This window comes from Panulirus ornatus, chromosome 72 (assembly GCF_036320965.1).
Source record: "Panulirus ornatus isolate Po-2019 chromosome 72, ASM3632096v1, whole genome shotgun sequence".
NCBI lineage: Eukaryota > Metazoa > Arthropoda > Malacostraca > Decapoda > Palinuridae > Panulirus > Panulirus ornatus.
Window position 1 is genome coordinate 7,652,893 of NC_092295.1, and position 18,247 is coordinate 7,671,139.

At 43.7% G+C, this 18,247-nt stretch overlaps 3 protein-coding genes across 5 annotated transcripts in view; all 3 read right to left on the minus strand.

The window, feature by feature from the left end:
* PIG-A (phosphatidylinositol glycan anchor biosynthesis class A) overlaps positions 1-2,100 on the minus strand; it is an 87,615-nt gene extending 85,515 nt beyond the window's left edge. The window contains exon 1 of the mRNA XM_071660786.1: positions 1,658-2,100. Within this exon, the coding sequence (XP_071516887.1) occupies positions 1,658-1,671 (14 nt within the window). The 5' untranslated portion in view covers positions 1,672-2,100. The remainder of the gene's footprint in view (positions 1-1,657) is intronic.
* Positions 2,101-3,053: 953 nt separating this feature from the next.
* On the minus strand, positions 3,054-8,860 carry LOC139748057 (uncharacterized). 2 transcript variants are annotated; one of them, XM_071660638.1, is made up of 4 exons: positions 8,422-8,860; positions 5,192-5,257; positions 4,576-4,662; positions 3,054-4,209 (listed from the first exon to the last, which is right to left on the minus strand). In XM_071660638.1, the coding sequence occupies exons 1-4, from the start codon at positions 8,626-8,628 to the stop codon at positions 4,093-4,095; spliced, it is 477 nt and encodes a 158-aa protein (XP_071516739.1). In that variant the 5' UTR covers positions 8,629-8,860; the 3' UTR covers positions 3,054-4,092. The 2 variants fall into 2 exon arrangements, with proteins under 2 accessions (XP_071516739.1, XP_071516738.1); XM_071660637.1 differs by having other exon boundaries at positions 4,576-4,665.
* A 955-nt stretch (positions 8,861-9,815) lies between these two features.
* On the minus strand, positions 9,816-13,429 carry LOC139748056 (uncharacterized). Of its 2 annotated transcripts, none has more exons than XM_071660636.1 (4): positions 12,119-13,429; positions 11,958-12,026; positions 11,342-11,428; positions 9,816-10,975 (listed from the first exon to the last, which is right to left on the minus strand). In XM_071660636.1, the coding sequence occupies exons 1-4, from the start codon at positions 13,292-13,294 to the stop codon at positions 10,859-10,861; spliced, it is 1,449 nt and encodes a 482-aa protein (XP_071516737.1). In that variant the 5' UTR covers positions 13,295-13,429; the 3' UTR covers positions 9,816-10,858. The 2 variants fall into 2 exon arrangements, with proteins under 2 accessions (XP_071516737.1, XP_071516736.1); XM_071660635.1 differs by having other exon boundaries at positions 11,342-11,431.
* Positions 13,430-18,247: the final 4,818 nt, after the last annotated feature.

An 18,247-nucleotide genomic window follows, 5' to 3' on the forward strand; every position in this document is an offset into this window, starting at 1 on the left:
TTCAAGATATCAAAAACAATTTCAACCAAACCAAACCTAACAAACCTAACCTAACCTGAATTACTTAACCTAACCTAACCTAAATGAGCTAACCTAACCTGAATGACCTAACCTAACGTAACAGACTTTACCTAACCTAACAGACCTTAGCTAACCTAACAGACCTAACCTAACCTAACAGACCTTACCTTAACCTAACAGAACTAACCTAACCTTACAAACGTATCCTAAAAATTCACTGATTATATAGTAATAACACCAAGCCAGCATCAGAAATACCCAGCCATCTTTCCTCACATTAAGACATCTTTCTTTTTTCCAGCTACAAATGATGCTCATTTTTTTTTTCATTTCCCGAAGCCTTCCAAACCTTCCCTCAGGCGTCAGAGCAAGGAGAGGCGTAGCACAACCAGTTATAGGACGGATGTAACTAGTGTATAGCATTATAGATATCTATCCTGAAGTTGTTGGCTCTAGACTGAGGGTTGGGGCCAACGACAGCTCTCATCTCCATCATTGCCAACACCAACAACACCAGCCAAAAAAATCCTAAAGCTGATGACCTACAACACCAGCCAACAAAATCCTGAAGCTGACGACCTACACCAGCCAACAAAATCCTGAAGCTGACGACCTACAATACCAGCCAACAAAATCCTGAAGCTGACGACCTACAACACCAGCCAACAAAATCTTGAAGCCGACGACCTACATCATCAGGCAACAAAATCCTGAGGCTGACGACCTACAACACCAGCCAACATAATCCTGAAGCTGACGACTACAACACCAGCCAATAAAATCCTGAAGCTGACGACCTACAACACCAGCCAACAACAAAATCCTGAAGCTTACGACCTACACCAGCCAAAAAAATCCTGAAGCTGACGACCTACAACACCAGCCAATAAAATCCTGAAGCTGACGACCTACAACACCAGCCAACAAAATCCTGAAGCTGACGACCTACAACACCAGCCAATAAAATCCTGAAGCTGACGACCTACAACACCAGCCAATAAAATCCTGAAGCTGACGACCTACAACACCAGCCAAAAAAATCCTGAAGTTGACGACCTACAACACCAGCCAACAACAAAATCCCAAAGCAGACAACCAACGCCATGGACCAAACATATCGTCCATCTGTATCTCTCAGAACCTCACTACCTCAGCCGAAAGCGTCAACCTCAGCTTGGGTGTGTGAGCGATACGAGTCTCCAAGAACACTGGGCCCCGTGGCTCACACCAGCTCAGCTCAGGGGGTCTTCAAGTGCTTGGCTCGACCAACACTCAAGTCAAAAGCTTCTGCCATGAAATTTGCTCTAAGAAATGCCATCTCTCTTTATCAGAATGATTCTAAAACACTAAAGTTTCATTCACATAAACCTCCACGAAAGAATTAAGATATGATAAAAATCACCGTCAAAAAAACTCCTTAAGTTGCATACGTAAAGATATAGAATTAACTTAGAATATTGAATCTATAACTATACAGTTATGCTCTGTATACATTTCCTCATTAATAAGGCATTGATAAAGTTACGGGGGTTAATAACGTGGCAACAGCAGCACCCATTTGTGAGTCGCGGGTCTCGGGGTCTCGTTCAGTGATTCACCGCAAGGGTCGAATACAGTACAACGAAAAACTGCTTACCTCGACAAGTCCATCTAGGATCCTTTGTATGACTTCTTGGTCTAAATGGGTCGCGATGTCACAATTGGCCTTCATTCGTCGCTGCTTTTGAACGCTCGTAATGTTCTTGGCCTCCATTTGTTGCTGCTTCTGACGAACGCTCGTAATGTTCTTGGCCTCCATTTGTTGCTGCTTCTGACGAACGCTCGTGATGTTCTTGGCCTCCATTTGCTGCCACTTCTGACGAACGCTTGTAATGTTTTTGCCATCAAAAACAAATGTTTACATTTTCTGAACGTCTGAACACCGAGTGGCAATGCTAAAGGATTCCAAACCATTGTTTATCATGTTCAATAGCAAGAAACAGTTTTCACAACTTAACACTCAGGCAACACCGTCGAAAAACACAGGTTTGAAACCATTGTATAAACACAGACACACTGGCTACATCCTTCGCATGCCAGGGTTCTGGGTCAACTAAAGGAAACGGCGAAGTTTGATCAACAAGAAGACGTACCAAGAAGTACAACTATTCCAGATTACTCGTAGCTTTGACGAGACGTCAAAAGCTGCCAGCAGCGCCATCTAGTAGGCTAAATTAGCAGCGTATGGAGGAGAATGTATGGAGAACGGTTGGGGTAGACTAAACTATATTTTGTATCATCTCTAACAGCATATTAGGTGAAGCTCCAGCTGCACTTTGTTCTTCGAGTTATTTGTTCGAATGCCAAGATGCTACTCGGAAACTTACCATTGACGTTGTATATTCAGACGTTATGTCTTTCCTATTTGGTCTTAAGGAAGTACTAGAGTCAATTCTAGTTTAACTTGTGACCTTTGCCAGTTGAATAACACGCGTCTACTTAGAAAGATTCTATTTATGTCACCTGATAACAAGGTCAACAGGTTGTCACGGTTTACTTTTTGACAAGCAAAACCTCCTGGCAAGGTCAGGTCACATGGTCACCCGGGTTGACCACATCAATAAATGCCATAACAAGCGACAGTCATTTATCATCCAGCGTCTTTGATCTCCAGAAGTCTCACGAACGACATAGACTGCAACACTTCATCTACACAGTAAACACCTCTTAACGCTATTGCATTTTGCGCCAAGTGTTCAGTATTGACGGTGGTAACAAGACAGGAAGTATGACAGCTGGTTAATACCTCAATGTTTGGCTGTACGTTGGGTCCACCATCAGACCACAATGTTATTCTATTGATAATTCTTCCTGGGGTAATGTCCTCAATATCTAGACAACGTTAACATCTGCTCTACGGCTCTATATAATAGTAAGCTTGGGACTTCTGTTTGTACCTCTCCCCATATATTTATCCAGTTACTGTTAAATACTAATTCATTGGACATGAAACCATTCCAACATTAAGTTCATGGTACTTCAAAGCACAGATCTTGGGGATGGAACTTTTATTATATGAAGAAAACAATAAGGGATACATACATAATAATTAATTTAGGTTAATGCAAGACGTTAAGTCTTCTCAAACGCTGTTGCCTTTTGCTAACGCTTCTCTAACATAACTTGTGACAATTTCACGTTCATCCAATACATTTATAATCTTAAAAAGTGATTGTTAGATCACGCCACTTTTTTTTTTTGCCAGAAGTGAGTATCATTTATACAGATAAAAGACAAGTTAACACAGTTTCATTCTGTGATCAGTTGTGTGTTACTGACTAACCAAGTCTATGGCAAGAAATGACCAATATATACTCAGTAAAGCTATCAAATTATTTAATCCAAGAATATTTGTCCGATTGTGCATCCACACGATAACGTACACAATAATAAAGAGAGAGAGGTAGCCACACACACACACACACACACACAGACCTGGCATAGGGTAGGAAGTGTGTGTGTGTGTATACACATAGGAGGAAAGACGTTGCACATGTATATAAGAGTGAGAGACGGGGTAACACGAGCACAAAACTTTCTCCCCGTAACACACAAAATATTAATACCAAATTGTAATCACAGTGATCCAATATCATCATTACAGGTGCTGATGAAACAACATTGATAACAATAATAAAGATACTATAGTAATAATGATAATATTAATGACAGATAATACTAATGATAATACTTGGGCAGACAATGTCCATAAGGTTCACAGTGGACCACGTAATGAATATAGTTGGCTTGAGGTACATAGAGCACAGATCATGATGTATATCTGACCACAGTTGGCCGTGGAGAGGGTGACGGGCATTGTCTGTCTGTCTATATGAAGTCCAGACTCAGCAGCTGGGAAGAGTCTGGTATGAACACTCCAGGTCTCAGCAGCTGGGAAGGGTGGGGTGTGACACTGCAGATCTCAGCTGCTGGGGAGAGTCAAGTGTGACACTGCAGGTCCCGGCAGTTGTTGAGGTTCAGGTGTGACATTCCTGGTCTCTGTAGGAATGAAGGATCCAGTTCGACACAGCTTCAACATGTGGGGTGGACTGTGGTGTTGGTCGTCTCCTGCGGCACTGCCGCCTCAGTGGGATCACTTAAGTTGAACTGCAGCAAGATGACCAGGTACGTGGCTACGAAGCTGGCGATCTGTGGAAGACAAGTGTCATCGCTGCTGGTTACAGCTACAGTAACAATTGATATCTAATACTACTGTGCAAAACAGGTGTCACTGTCGCTGGCTGCAGGTACAGGAAGAAGTGAAGACTACAGCAGCTACTGTGCAAGACAGGTGTCAGGGCTGCTGGTTACAGCTGCAGAAACATGTCATGACTACAGCTACTGTGCAAGACAGGTGTCATGGCTGCTGGCTGTAACATGTAACACATCACCCAGTGAAGACCAATACTATAGCCCAATACTATAGCCCTACCAATAAGTAAGTAACACTGGCGTTATGTATATACTATCATGTGGTGTACAGTATTGTTACTCTAGTAATACAGTGAGACTCACGCTAACAAGTTTGCTCTTGCCGAGGATGAAGAGACCGCCCATGTTGAAGTCCGGGAAGGCGTCCATCAGCTGCAGCAGTCGACCCAGCTGCTGGGGCGGAAGAGCCAAGCATTACCCTCTTGGACACTAGGTACTGACTTACGTACAGAGGCAGGACAATATGGTGTATGATAAGAAAAGAGGAGAAAGATATCTTTGGATGTTCGTGATTTATTCACTGAAGACGAAGGTTTCTCTATGTATTTCATGTCTTAGGGATATCCATCCAAGAATTAACCATGTATATCCTCAAAGAAAAATGTATCATCGTCTGACAGGGGTTATATTGGCAATGGCCACCAAAAATTAATGAAGGCGTTTTTCGCGGTTCTTATGTTTTCCCAAGTGTTCAAAATGTGTTATTGTATCATATATTTTCAGCTTAAAGTTTATCTTGAGATGTGAACAAAGAAAGTACGGCACTACATGTATGTGTTAGGGATACACGTCACTTACAGCCGTGTGTGGTACTCAGACTGTATGATATGATCAGTTTGTTATTTTGATGTAAAGGCAGACATGAGAACTTGGCGGTCCAGGGATGAAACAAGACAAGACAGCTTCAGGCAAGACTTACCTTGAGAGCCACAGCTTCAGGAACCTTCATCTGTTGCACGAGGATTCTGTTGCGCAGCTCCTGCCTCTGTCAACACACAACAAGATTAAACTCTGCATTAGAATTCTATTTCAATATATAAGTACGAATGAAAGGGGAAATTAGTGATCTCAACCAACCTTCTTATGTATTTTATCTGGAGCACAGAAGAGAAGAACCAAAATCGACATGTATTTCAGTAACCTTATAATCGCTGACAGAGCCTCCATGGATCCTTTCGATGCCGCAAGTACTGACACTAGGAAAACATGTCCAGTAATGGCCACGACTGAGGAAAGCAGGCCGAGGGTAACTGGAATGGTGAAGTAATTGTTAAATAATTCCTGGAAATGATGGAGGTTGTTCATGTGGTCTGCAGCCGAGGTGACGTCCTCGATGGATAGCGGTGTGGGAACCTGACGTTCGCCACTTGGAAATGTATCTTGAGACGGGATATAGTCGGCCTCCATGACCTGAATCCTGCGAACCATACCATTTCCTGGGACTTTGTCTGGAAGAGAACCACCTTCCTGATCAGGTGGTGTTTGACTTCGTCCATCCGGCAGTACGTCACAATATGCAGATGGCACTATGGCTGACAGAGAGTAGAAGAGCATGACTGCCGCAGTTAAGACAATGTCCATGAAGAAATACACTACGAGGTTAGTTAATCTTCGCCATAATTTGATATGGGTTATGAGCGACGGCGCACTCGTTCTCTGATGAAGCCCATATGCATCAGAGGCTATCATGACGACTTGACATGCGTAGGAAAGTTCACTGATCAGAAGCATAAAGAAGAAGAGATCCTGGTCAGGCTTCCAAAAGTAGCGGCGAGTGTGGGCGAGCACAGTGTGGAGGTTGTCTACGACTCGTGCCAGGTCACGGCTCTTCAGCCCCAAGTAGACGATTTTTCCTATTGAAATGATCATTAGAGTTCTAAAGAGCATCTGTACGGCGAAGCTTTCTGTAGAGGACAGGTCACCGAGAGGGTCCTTGAGTGTATTGATAGTTCTTGCAAGAAAGAGGATAGTATATATTGCCATAAAAAGGAATACGAAGACCCGAGAACAGGTGACCAGGCGGGGTCGTCTCTCCAGAGAGTGTGGGAAGGCCAGGACTTCTGCAGGTGGAGAGCCAGCGACCAGACCGCCTCCCGGTGACGCAAGGCTGGACCAGGAGATATGACCCTTGCTCTGGCCTCTGAGCCAAGTGTACGGCAGACCCCCTATCAGTCGGATGATCTTCAGTACGAAGACGACCACTGCGTCAGGCTCCATTCTACGACGAAGAGCTATGGTACAGATGACCATCGCTGACACTGTTCCTCGTCGGCAGTTCTGAATGAATCTTGGTTCGGGCGCACTCTACGTCGTCAGAATATGGTGACGGTGAGGAGGTCTCTAAGTACGAGCGTCACTCGTGGAGTCTAGCAGCCAACTGACCCTCGTTCAGCACAGCGAGGGTGTTGGACTGCACTGGTGGTGTTGACATGATCCATACTCTTGTCATGAGCTAAGAAGAACGCAATATATTAACGCAAAATGTGTTGATGATGATAAGTTATTCAGTATCTTTGTATCATTAGAGATAAAAGGCCGAGTCTTGTCAATATAAGGTACTCACGAGTCAAAACGAGGCGAGGATAAAAAGGTTTTAAGAAAAGTTATAAAACGTGTTCATTGTAGGTGCATCCATATCTATGTATTCTCTTTTTTAATTATACTTAGTTGTTGCCTCCCGCGTTAGCGAGGTAGCGCAAGGAAATAGACAAAAGAATGCCCTAACCAACCCACATACACATGCATATACTTAAAGGCCCACACATGCACGTATACATACCTATACATTTCAACGTATACATAAATATACATAAACAGACATATCCATATATACACATGTACATATTCAAACTTGCTGTCTTCATCCATTTCCGTCGCCACCCCGCCACACATGAAACAGCACCCCCTGGGGAGAAACAATACTTCCCAAGCATTCCCCGCGAGTCGTCAAAGGCGACTAAAGGAGACGAGAGCGGTGGGCTGGAAACCCTCCCTTCCTTGTAATTAAACTTTCTATAAGCATCAGAAATTCCCAGCCATCTTTCCTTGTTAAGACTTTTTTTTTCCAGCTACAAATGATGCTCATTTTTTTTTTTTATTTCTTGAAGCCTTCCAAACCTTCCCTCAGGCGTCAGAGCAAGGAGAGGCGTAGCACAACCAGTTATAGGACGGATGTAACCAGTGTATAGCATTATAGATATCTATCCTGAAGTTGTTGGCTCTAGACTGAGGGTTGGGGCCAACGACAGCTCTCATCTCCATCATTGCCAACACCAACAACACCAGCCAAAAAAATCCTAAAGCTGACGACCTACAACACCAGCCAACAAAATCCTGAAGCTGACGACCTACAACACCAGCCAACAAAATCCTGAAGCTGACGACCTACAACACCAGCCAACAAAATCCTGAAGCTGACGACCTACAACACCAGCCAACAAAATCCTGAAGCTGACGACCTACAACACCAGCCAATAAAATCCTGAAGCTGACGACCTACAACACCAGCCAATAAAATCCTGAAGCTGACGACCTACAACACCAGCCAAAAAAATCCTGAAGTTGACGACCTACAACACCAGCCAAAAACAAAATCCCAAAGCAGACAACCAACGACATGGACCAAACATATCGTCCATCTGTATCTCTCAGAACCTCACTACCTCAGCCGAAAACGTCAACCTCAGCTTGGGTGTGTGAGCGATACGAGTCTCCAAGAACACTGGGCCCCGTGGCTCACACCAGCTCAGCTCAGGGGGTCTTCAAGTGCTTGGCTCGACCAACACTCAAGTCAAAAGCTTCTGCCATGAAATTTGCTCTAAGAAATGCCATCTCTCTTCATCAGAATGATTCTAAAACACTAAAGTTTCATTCACATAAACCTCCACGAAAGAATTAAAATATGATAAAAATCACCGTCAAAAAAACTCCTTAAGTTGCATACGTAAAGATATAGAATTAACTTAAAATATTGAATCTATAACTATACAGTTATGCTCTGTATACATTTCCTCATTAATAAGGCATTGATAAAGTTACGGGGGTTAATAACGTGGCAACAGCAGCACCCATTTGTGAGTCGCGGGTCTCGGGGTCTCGTTCAGTGATTCACCGCAAGGGTCGAATACAGTACAACGAAAAACTGCTTACCTCGACAAGTCCATCTAGGATCCTTTGTATGACTTCTTGGTCTAAATGGGTCGCGATGTCACAATTGGCCTTCATTCGTCGCTGCTTTTGAACGCTCGTAATGTTCTTGGCCTCCATTTGTTGCTGCTTCTGACGAACGCTCGTAATGTTCTTGGCCTCCATTTGTTGCTGCTTCTGACGAACGCTCGTGATGTTCTTGGCCTCCATTTGCTGCCACTTCTGACGAACGCTTGTAATGTTTTTGCCATCAAAAACAAATGTTTACATTTTCTGAACGTCTGAACACCGAGTGGCAATGCTAAAGGATTCCAAACCATTGTTTATCATGTTCAATAGCAAGAAACAGTTTTCACAACTTAACACTCAGGCAACACCGTCGAAAAACACAGGTTTAAAACCATTGTATAAACACAGACACACTGGCTACATCCTTCGCATGCCAGGGTTCTGGGTCAACTAAAGGAAACGGCGAAGTTTGATCAACAAGAAGACGTACCAAGAAGTACAACTATTCCAGATTACTCGTAGCTTTGACGAGACGTCAAAAGCTGCCAGCAGCGCCATCTAGTAGGCTAAATTAGCAGCGTATGGAGGAGAATGTATGGAGAACGGTTGGGGTAGACTAAACTATATTTTGTATCATCTCTAACAGCATATTAGGTGAAGCTCCAGCTGCACTTTGTTCTTCGAGTTATTTGTTCGAATGCCAAGATGCTACTCGGAAACTTACCATTGACGTTGTATATTCAGACGTTATGTCTTTCCTATTTGGTCTTAAGGAAGTACTAGAGTCAATTCTAGTTTAACTTGTGACCTTTGCCAGTTGAATAACACACGTCTACTTAGAAAGATTCTATTTATGTCACCTGATAACAAGGTCAACAGGGTGTCACAGTTTACTTTTTGACAAGCAAAACCTCCTGGCAAGGTCAGGTCACATGGTCACCCGGGTTGACCACATCAATAAATGCCATAACAAGCGACAGTCATTTATCATCCACCGTCTTTGATCTCCAGAAGTCTCACGAACGACATAGACTGCAACACTTCATCTACACAGTAAACACCTCTTAACGCTATTGCATTTTGCGCCAAGTGTTCAGTATTGACGGTGGTAACAAGACAGGAAGTATGACAGCTGGTTAATACCTCAATGTTTGGCTGTACGTTGGGTCCACCATCAGACCACAATGTTATTCTATTGATAATTCTTCCTGGGGTAATGTCCTCAATATCTAGACAACGTTAACATCTGCTCTACGGCTCTATATAATAGTAAGCTTGGGACTTCTGTTTGTACCTCTCCCCATATATTTATCCAGTTACTGTTAAATACTAATTCATTGGACATGAAACCATTCCAACTTTAAGTTCATGGTACTTCAAAGCACAGATCTTGGGGATGGAACTTTTATTATATGAAGAAAACAATAAGGGATACATACATAATAATTAATTTAGGTTAATGCAAGACATTAAGTCTTCTCAAACGCTGTTGCCTTTTGCTAACGCTTCTCTAACATAACTTGTGACAATTTCACGTTCATCCAATACATTTATAATCTTAAAAAGTGATTGTTAGATCACGCCAATTTTTTTTTTTGCCAGAAGTGAGTATCATTTATACAGATAAAAGACAAGTTAACACAGTTTCATTCTGTGATCAGTTGTGTGTTACTGACTAACCAAGTCTATGGCAAGAAATGACCAATACATACTCAGTAAAGCTATCAAACCATTTAATCCTAGAATATATGCCCGATTGTGTATCCGCACGATAACATACACAATAATAAAGAGAGAGAGGTAGCCACACACACACACACACACACACACAGACCTGGCATAGGGTAGGAAGTGTGTGTGTGTGTATACACATAGGAGGAAAGACGTTGCACATGTATATAAGAGTGAGAGACGGGGTAACACGAGCACAAAACTTTCTCCCCGTAACACACAAAATATTAATACCAAATTGTAATCACAGTGATCCAATATCATCATTACAGGTGCTGATGAAACAACATTGATAACAATAATAAAGATACTATAGTAATAATGATAATATTAATGACAGATAATACTAATGATAATACTTGGGCAGACAATGTCCATAAGGTTCACAGTGGACCACGTAATGAATATAGTTGGCTTGAGGTACATAGAGCACAGATCATGATGTATATCTGACCACAGTTGGCCGTGGAGAGGGTGACGGGCATTGTCTGTCTGTCTATATGAAGTCCAGACTCAGCAGCTGGGAAGAGTCTGGTATGAACACTCCAGGTCTCAGCAGCTGGGGAGGGTCAAGTGTGACACTCCAGGTCTCAGCAGCTGGGGAGGGTCAAGTGTGACACTCCAGATCCCGGCAGTTGGTGATGTTCAGGTGTGACATTCCTGGTCTCTGTAGGAATGAAGGATCAAGTTCGACACAGCTTCAACATGTGGGGTGGACTGTGGTGTTGGTCGTCTCCTGCGGCACTGCCTCCTCAGTGGGATCACTTAAGTTGAACTGCAGCAAGATGACCAGGTACGTGGCTACGAAGCTGGCGATCTGTGGAAGACAAGTGTCAGCGCTGCTGGTTACAGCTACAGTAACAATTGATATCTAATACTACTGTGCAAAACAGGTGTCACTGTCTCTGGCTGCTGGTACAGGAAGAAGTGATGACTACAGCAGCTACTGTGCAAGACAGATGTCAGGGCTGCTGGTTACAGCTGCAGAAACATGTGATGACTACAGCTACTGTGCAAGACAGGTGTCATGGCTGCTGGCTGTAACATGTAACACATCACCCAGTGAAGACCAATACTATAGCCCAATACTATAGCCCTACCAATAAGTAAGTAACACTGGCGTTATGTATATACTATCATGTGGTGTACAGTATTGTCACTCTAGTAATACAGTGAGACTCACGCCAATAAGTTTGCTCTTGCCGAGGATGAAGAGACCGCCCATGTTGAAGTCCGGGAAGGCGTCCATCAGCTGCAGCAGTCGACCCAGCTGCTGGGGCGGAAGAGCCAAGCATTACCCTCTTGGACACTAGGTACTGACTTACGTACAGAGGCAGGACAATATGGTGTATGATAAGAAAAGAGGAGAAAGATATCTTTGGGTGTTCGTGATTTATTCACTGGAGACGAAGGTTTCTCTATGTATTTCATGTCTTAGGGATATCCATCCAAGAATTAACCATGTATATCCTCAAAGAAAGGTGTATCATCGTCTGACAGGGGTTATATTGGCAATGGCCACCAAAAATTAATGAAGGCGTTTTTCGCGGTTCTTATGTTTTCCCAAGTGTTGAAAATGTCTTATTGTATCATATATTTTCAGCTTAAAGTTTATCTTGAGATGTGAACAAAGAAAGAACGGCACTACATGTATATGTTAGGGATACACGTCACTTACAGCCGTGTGTGGTACTCAGACTGTATGATATGATCAGTTTGTTATTTTGATGTAAAGGCAGACATGAGAACTTGGCGGTCCAGGGATGAAACAAGACAAGACAGCTTCAGGCAAGACTTACCTTGAGAGCCACAGCTTCTTCAGGAACCTTCATCTGTTGCACGAGGATTCTGTTGCGCAGCTCCTGCCTCTGTCAACACACAACAAGATTACACTCTGCATTAGAATTCTATTTCAATATATAAGTACGAATGAAGGGGGAAATTAGTAATCTCAACCAACCTTCTTATGTATTTCATCTGGAGCACAGAAGAGAAGAACCAAAATCGACACGTATTTCAGTAACCTTATTATCACTGACAGAGACTCCATGGATCCTTTCGATGCCGCAAGTACTGACACCAGGAAAACATGTCCAGTAATGGCCACGACTGAGGAAAGCAGGCCGAGGGTAACTGGGATGGTGAAGTAATTGTTAAATAATCCCTGGAAATGATGGAGGTTGTTCAGGCGTTCTGCAGCCGAGGTGACGTCCTCGATGGATAGCGGTGTGGGAGCCTGACGTTCGTCACTTGGAAATGTACCTTGAGACGGGATATAGTCGGCCTCCATGACCTGAATCCTGCGAGCTATACCATTTCCTGGGACTTTGTCTGGAAGAGAACCACCTTCCTGATCAGGTGGTGTTTGACTTCGTCTGTCCGGCAGTACCTCACAATAAGCAGATGGCACTATGGCTGACAGAGAGTAGAAGAGCATGACTGCCGCAGTTACGACAATGTCCATGAAGAAATACATTACGAGGTAAGCTAATCTTTGCCATAATTTGATATGAGTTATGAGCGACGACGCACTCGTGCTCTGATGAAGCCCATATGCGTTAGAGGCCATCATGACGACTTGACATGCGTAGGAAAGTTCACTGATCAGAAGCATAAAGAAGAAGAGATCCTGGTCAGGCTTCCAAAAGTAGCGGCGAGTGTGGGCGAGCACAGTGTGGAGGTTGTCTACGACTCGTGCCAGGTCACGGCTCTTTACCCCCAAGTAGACGATTTTTCCTATTGAAATGATCATTAGAGTTATAAAAATCATCTGTACGGCGAAGCTTTCTGTAGAGGACAGGTCACCGAGAGGGTCCTTGATAGTATTGATAGTTCTTGCAAGAAAGAGGATAGTATATATTGCCATAAAAAGGAATATGAAGACCCGAGAACAGGCGACCAGGCGGGGTCGTCTCTCCAGAGAGTGTGGGAAGGCCAGGACTTCTGCAGGTGGAGAGCCAGCGACCAGACCGCCTCCCGGTGACGCAGGGCTGCACCAGGAGGCGACCTGAGCCTTGCTCTGGCCTCTGAGCCAAGTGTACGGCAGACCTCCCATCAGTCGGATGATCTTCAGTAGGAAGACGACCACTGCGTCAGGCTTCATTCTACGACGAAGAGCTATGGTAAAGATGACCATCGCTGACACTGTTCCTCGTCGGCAGTTCTGAATGAATCTTGGTTCGGGCGCACTCTACGTCGTCTGTCGGCAGAATATGGTGACGGTGAGGAGGTCTCTAAGTACGAGCGTCACTGGTGGAGTCTAGCAACCAACTGACCCGCTCCCGAAAATGTTCGCTGCTCCTACCCACCCCACCACATAGATCTCCATCCCCCTCTCCATAGCAGACTCGGATACCACACTGAACCTGACCTGGCTGTATTGGAAGACACTAATTACCTCCTCAAACTCAACAAGGGAGATGGGGGATAGTGTGTTAGTACTCATCTTACCCACCTTACTACTGCTTAAATCACTCACTACACCACTTGTTCCTTCCGCCTATTCAGTCTAACATTGATAAACCTGATGGATATAGAGTCATATGACGGTATACAATGTTTGTAATATGATAACCGAACCCTTTCATTATAATGACAATCACTCTGCATAATTCTTCAGCCTCTTCACTCTGCTGCATCATTTATAACGAACAAGTCTCCGAGGATGATATTATCAGCCATCGAGTATAATGAGCCAATCTTTGATGACAATGACATTGTCAGCCACTCAGGTGTAGCGACTTAGTTCATCAATATTGTTGTTAATTTTTCTATCTTAGGTCGAAAGTTCGAGTTATGGACAAAAGTCCTCAAGACCAAACCTTAATGAATCGTAAAAAGGCTAAAGAGACAAAAGAAAATAGATCTCTACACTCTTTCTGCTCTCACTAATGGGGTAAGATGAAACAAAATGGTGTGAAGACAGCAAGAAAATTCTCCATTACTTCCCTCACAACCCCTTCCTGAAAATCCCTCTCCCACCTTCCATCACGCTGAATATTCAACGATTCACAAAGAAAAAGAGGAACTAGGTGCCGACAGGATGCAAGGATAGGATAGGTGTAAGGCGAGTGTGTGGAGGAGAGAGAGAGTCAGATTATCCACGCGGATCGTGTTCATAGAAACCAAAATAGAGAACTAGTAATGCTAACAACGGGTGCGAGAGATGCTTTTGGGCATCCTTTCAGCACTCCTAATTCAGGAGGGTATTACGTCCCTGGTCAGCTCCTGCCTCTGTCAACACACAACAAGATTACACTCTGCATTAGAATTCTATTTCAATATATAAGTACGAATGAAGGGGGAAATTAGTAATCTCAACGAACCTTCTTATGTATTTCATCTGGAGCACAGAAGAGAAGAACCAAAATCGACACGTATTTCAGTAACCTTATTATCACTGACAGAGACTCCATGGATCCTTTCGATGCCGCAAGTACTGACACCAGGAAAACATGTCCAGTAATGGCCACGACTGAGGAAAGCAGGCCGAGGGTAACTGGGATGGTGAAGTAATTGTTAAATAATCCCTGGAAATGATGGAGGTTGTTCAGGCGTTCTGCAGCCGAGGTGACGTCCTCGATGGATAGCAGTGTGGGAGCCTGACGTTCGTCACTTGGAAATGTACCTTGAGACGGGATATAGTCGGCCTCCATGACCTGAATCCTGCGAGCTATACCATTTCCTGGGACTTTGTCTGGAAGAGAACCACCTTCCTGATCAGGTGGTGTTTGACTTCGTCTGTCCGGCAGTACCTCACAATAAGCAGATGGCACTATGGCTGACAGAGAGTAGAAGAGCATGACTGCCGCAGTTACGACAATGTCCATGAAGAAATACATTACGAGGTAAGCTAATCTTTGCCATAATTTGATATGAGTTATGAGCGACGACGCACTCGTGCTCTGATGAAGCCCATATGCGTTAGAGGCCATCATGACGACTTGACATGCGTAGGAAAGTTCACTGATCAGAAGCATAAAGAAGAAGAGATCCTGGTCAGGCTTCCAAAAGTAGCGGCGAGTGTGGGCGAGCACAGTGTGGAGGTTGTCTACGACTCGTGCCAGGTCACGGCTCTTTACCCCCAAGTAGACGATTTTTCCTATTGAAATGATCATTAGAGTTATAAAAATCATCTGTACGGCGAAGCTTTCTGTAGAGGACAGGTCACCGAGAGGGTCCTTGATAGTATTGATAGTTCTTGCAAGAAAGAGGATAGTATATATTGCCATAAAAAGGAATATGAAGACCCGAGAACAGGCGACCAGGCGGGGTCGTCTCTCCAGAGAGTGTGGGAAGGCCAGGACTTCTGCAGGTGGAGAGCCAGTGACCAGACCGCCTCCCGGTGACGCAGGGCTGCACCAGGAGGCGACCTGGGCCTTGCTCTGGCCTCTGAGCCAAGTGTACGGCAGACCTCCCATCAGTCGGATGATCTTCAGTAGGAAGACGACCACTGCGTCAGGCTTCATTCTACGACGAAGAGCTGTGGTAAAGATGACCATCGCTGACACTGTTCCTCGTCGGCAGTTCTGAATGAATCTTGGTTCGGGCGCACTCTACGTCGTCTGTCGGCAGAATATGGTGACGGTGAGGAGGTCTCTAAGTACGAGCGTCACTGGTGGAGTCTAGCATCCAACTGACCCGCTCCCGAAAATGTTCGCTGCTCCTACCCACCCCACCACATAGATCTCCATCCCCCTCTCCATAGCAGACTCGGATACCACACTGAACCTGACCTGGCTGTATTGGAAGACACTAATTACCTCCTCAAACTCAACAAGGGAGATGGGGGATAGTGTGTTAGTACTCATCTTACCCACCTTACTACTGCTTAAATCACTGACTACACCACTTGTTCCTTCCGCCTATTCAGTCTAACATTGATAAACCTGATGGATATAGAGTCATATGACGGTATACAATGTTTGTAATATGATAACCGAACCCTTTCATTATAATGACAATCACTCTGCATAATTCTTCAGCCTCTTCACTCTGCTGCATCATTTACTCGTCTGAGGATAATGATTCAGCACCAGAGTGCGATGAGTATAACGAACAAGTCTCCGAGGATGATAGTATCAGCCATCGAGTATAATGAGCCAATCTTTGATGACAATGACATTGTCAGCCACTCAGGTGTAGCGACTTAGTTCATCAATATTGTTGTTAATTTTTCTATCTTAGGTCGAAAGTTCGAGTTATGGACAAAAGTCCTCAAGACCAAACCTTAATGAATCGTAAAAAGGCTAAAGAGACAAAAGAAAATAGATCTCTACACTCTTTCTGCTCTCACTAATGGGGTAAGATGAAACAAAATGGTGTGAAGACAGCAAGAAAATTCTCCATTACTTCCCTCACAACCCCTTCCTGAAAATCCCTCTCCCACCTTCCATCACGCTGAATATTCAACGATTCACAAAGAAAAAGAGGAACTAGGTGCCGACAGGATGCAAGGATAGGATAGGTGTAAGGCGAGTGTGTGGAGGAGAGAGAGAGTCAGATTATCCACGCGGATCGTGTTCATAGAAACCAAAATAGAGAACTAGTAATGCTAACAACGGGTGCGAGAGATGCTTTTGGGCATCCTTTCAGCACTCCTAATTCAGGAGGGTATTACGTCCCTGGTCAGCTCCTGCCTCCAGTCTACTGACACACACAATGCAAGATGGTTCCGAGTATCACTTCAACAGTCCTAAATCAACAGGGCAGCAGGTATTTCCTTGGTTGGCTGCTGTCTACAGTTACCTAAATAATTGATCTAACGTAAAGGTAATCAAATCCAAAGTACAAAAACTTAAAACCTCAAAAAGACGACTTTTTGATGATTTAGACTGATACTTAAGTTAGTCTTTTAGATTATTCCAGTCTGACTTAAGACACACTTCCGTCTCTTGCCCTTACTCCGCAAGTTCCAACGATCATGTCACAGTCATTTGAACGCCACGAAACGTGTGGCGAAGTTATCTAAACGGCCTTATGATAAAGTCTAGCTTACTTTTCTGCATACATATGCATTATAGTTCCCCTTTCTCAGCAAACAAGCAGACGATAGGATGGAAAAAAAAAAAAAAAGGTTCGTTGTACAATATTACACGTATGTTGCAACCACACCACACGACCAATCTTACTCTGGAACAAGGTATGGTGTAGCCATACTGTAGGACCCATCTCTTACATCGACTTGAAGAATCATATGAAACGCATATAGAATCCATGATATGCAATCCCTACGTATATTTGAAATGAAATAAACCTAATTACACTCAAGAAATGGCTGTGGAACAAATTACTTAAAGGAATGGAATTCTCTATTGACAAAAACAAAAAAGGATGTGATCAGACAGCAAAAGAAATCTAACAGTGATACTGAAATTCAGGATATCCATCTCTGAATGACTTATTGCCCAAAATTACCAACCAAAGAATGTCGAATACGGAACATATGATGTATGAAAGTGGTGGAGTATAAAGGTAGTGGACACGCTTATTATATGATGTTTGGAAGTGGTGGAGTCTAAAGTCGGTGGCCACACCAATCATATGATGTTTGAAAGTGGTGGAGTCTAAAGGCGGTGGCCACACCAATCATATGATGTTTGGAAGTGGTGGAGTCTAAAAGCGGTGGCCACACCAATCATATGATGTTTGGAAGCGGTGGAGTCTAAATGCGGAGGCCATGCCAATCAAAAACATTGTCAATATATGCTGGTTACTTTGAGATCACCAATGCTGAGAATCACGTCCACAAAAACGCGACAGTATCAAAAACATAGATATGAATATTCTAAGCAATAGATTCCAATAGTTTTTGTAACAATGTCGAATACAGATATGTCTACACCAGTGCAACAATCATAGGAACACTGATATCAACACTTTGGACCAAAACTGACTGGAGTTACAATCATTAACCACATCAACGGAAGACATGTCCATTACAAACACTATTCCCAATCTTACTGTAGCCAACATGATCGCAAATACGTCACAACATTAGTGTTAGTGTAAGCAAAATAGCCGACACGTTACTAATATTGTTTCCATTGGATCGTTACCTTTGTAAAATAATGGCATTAGTGTTTTACAC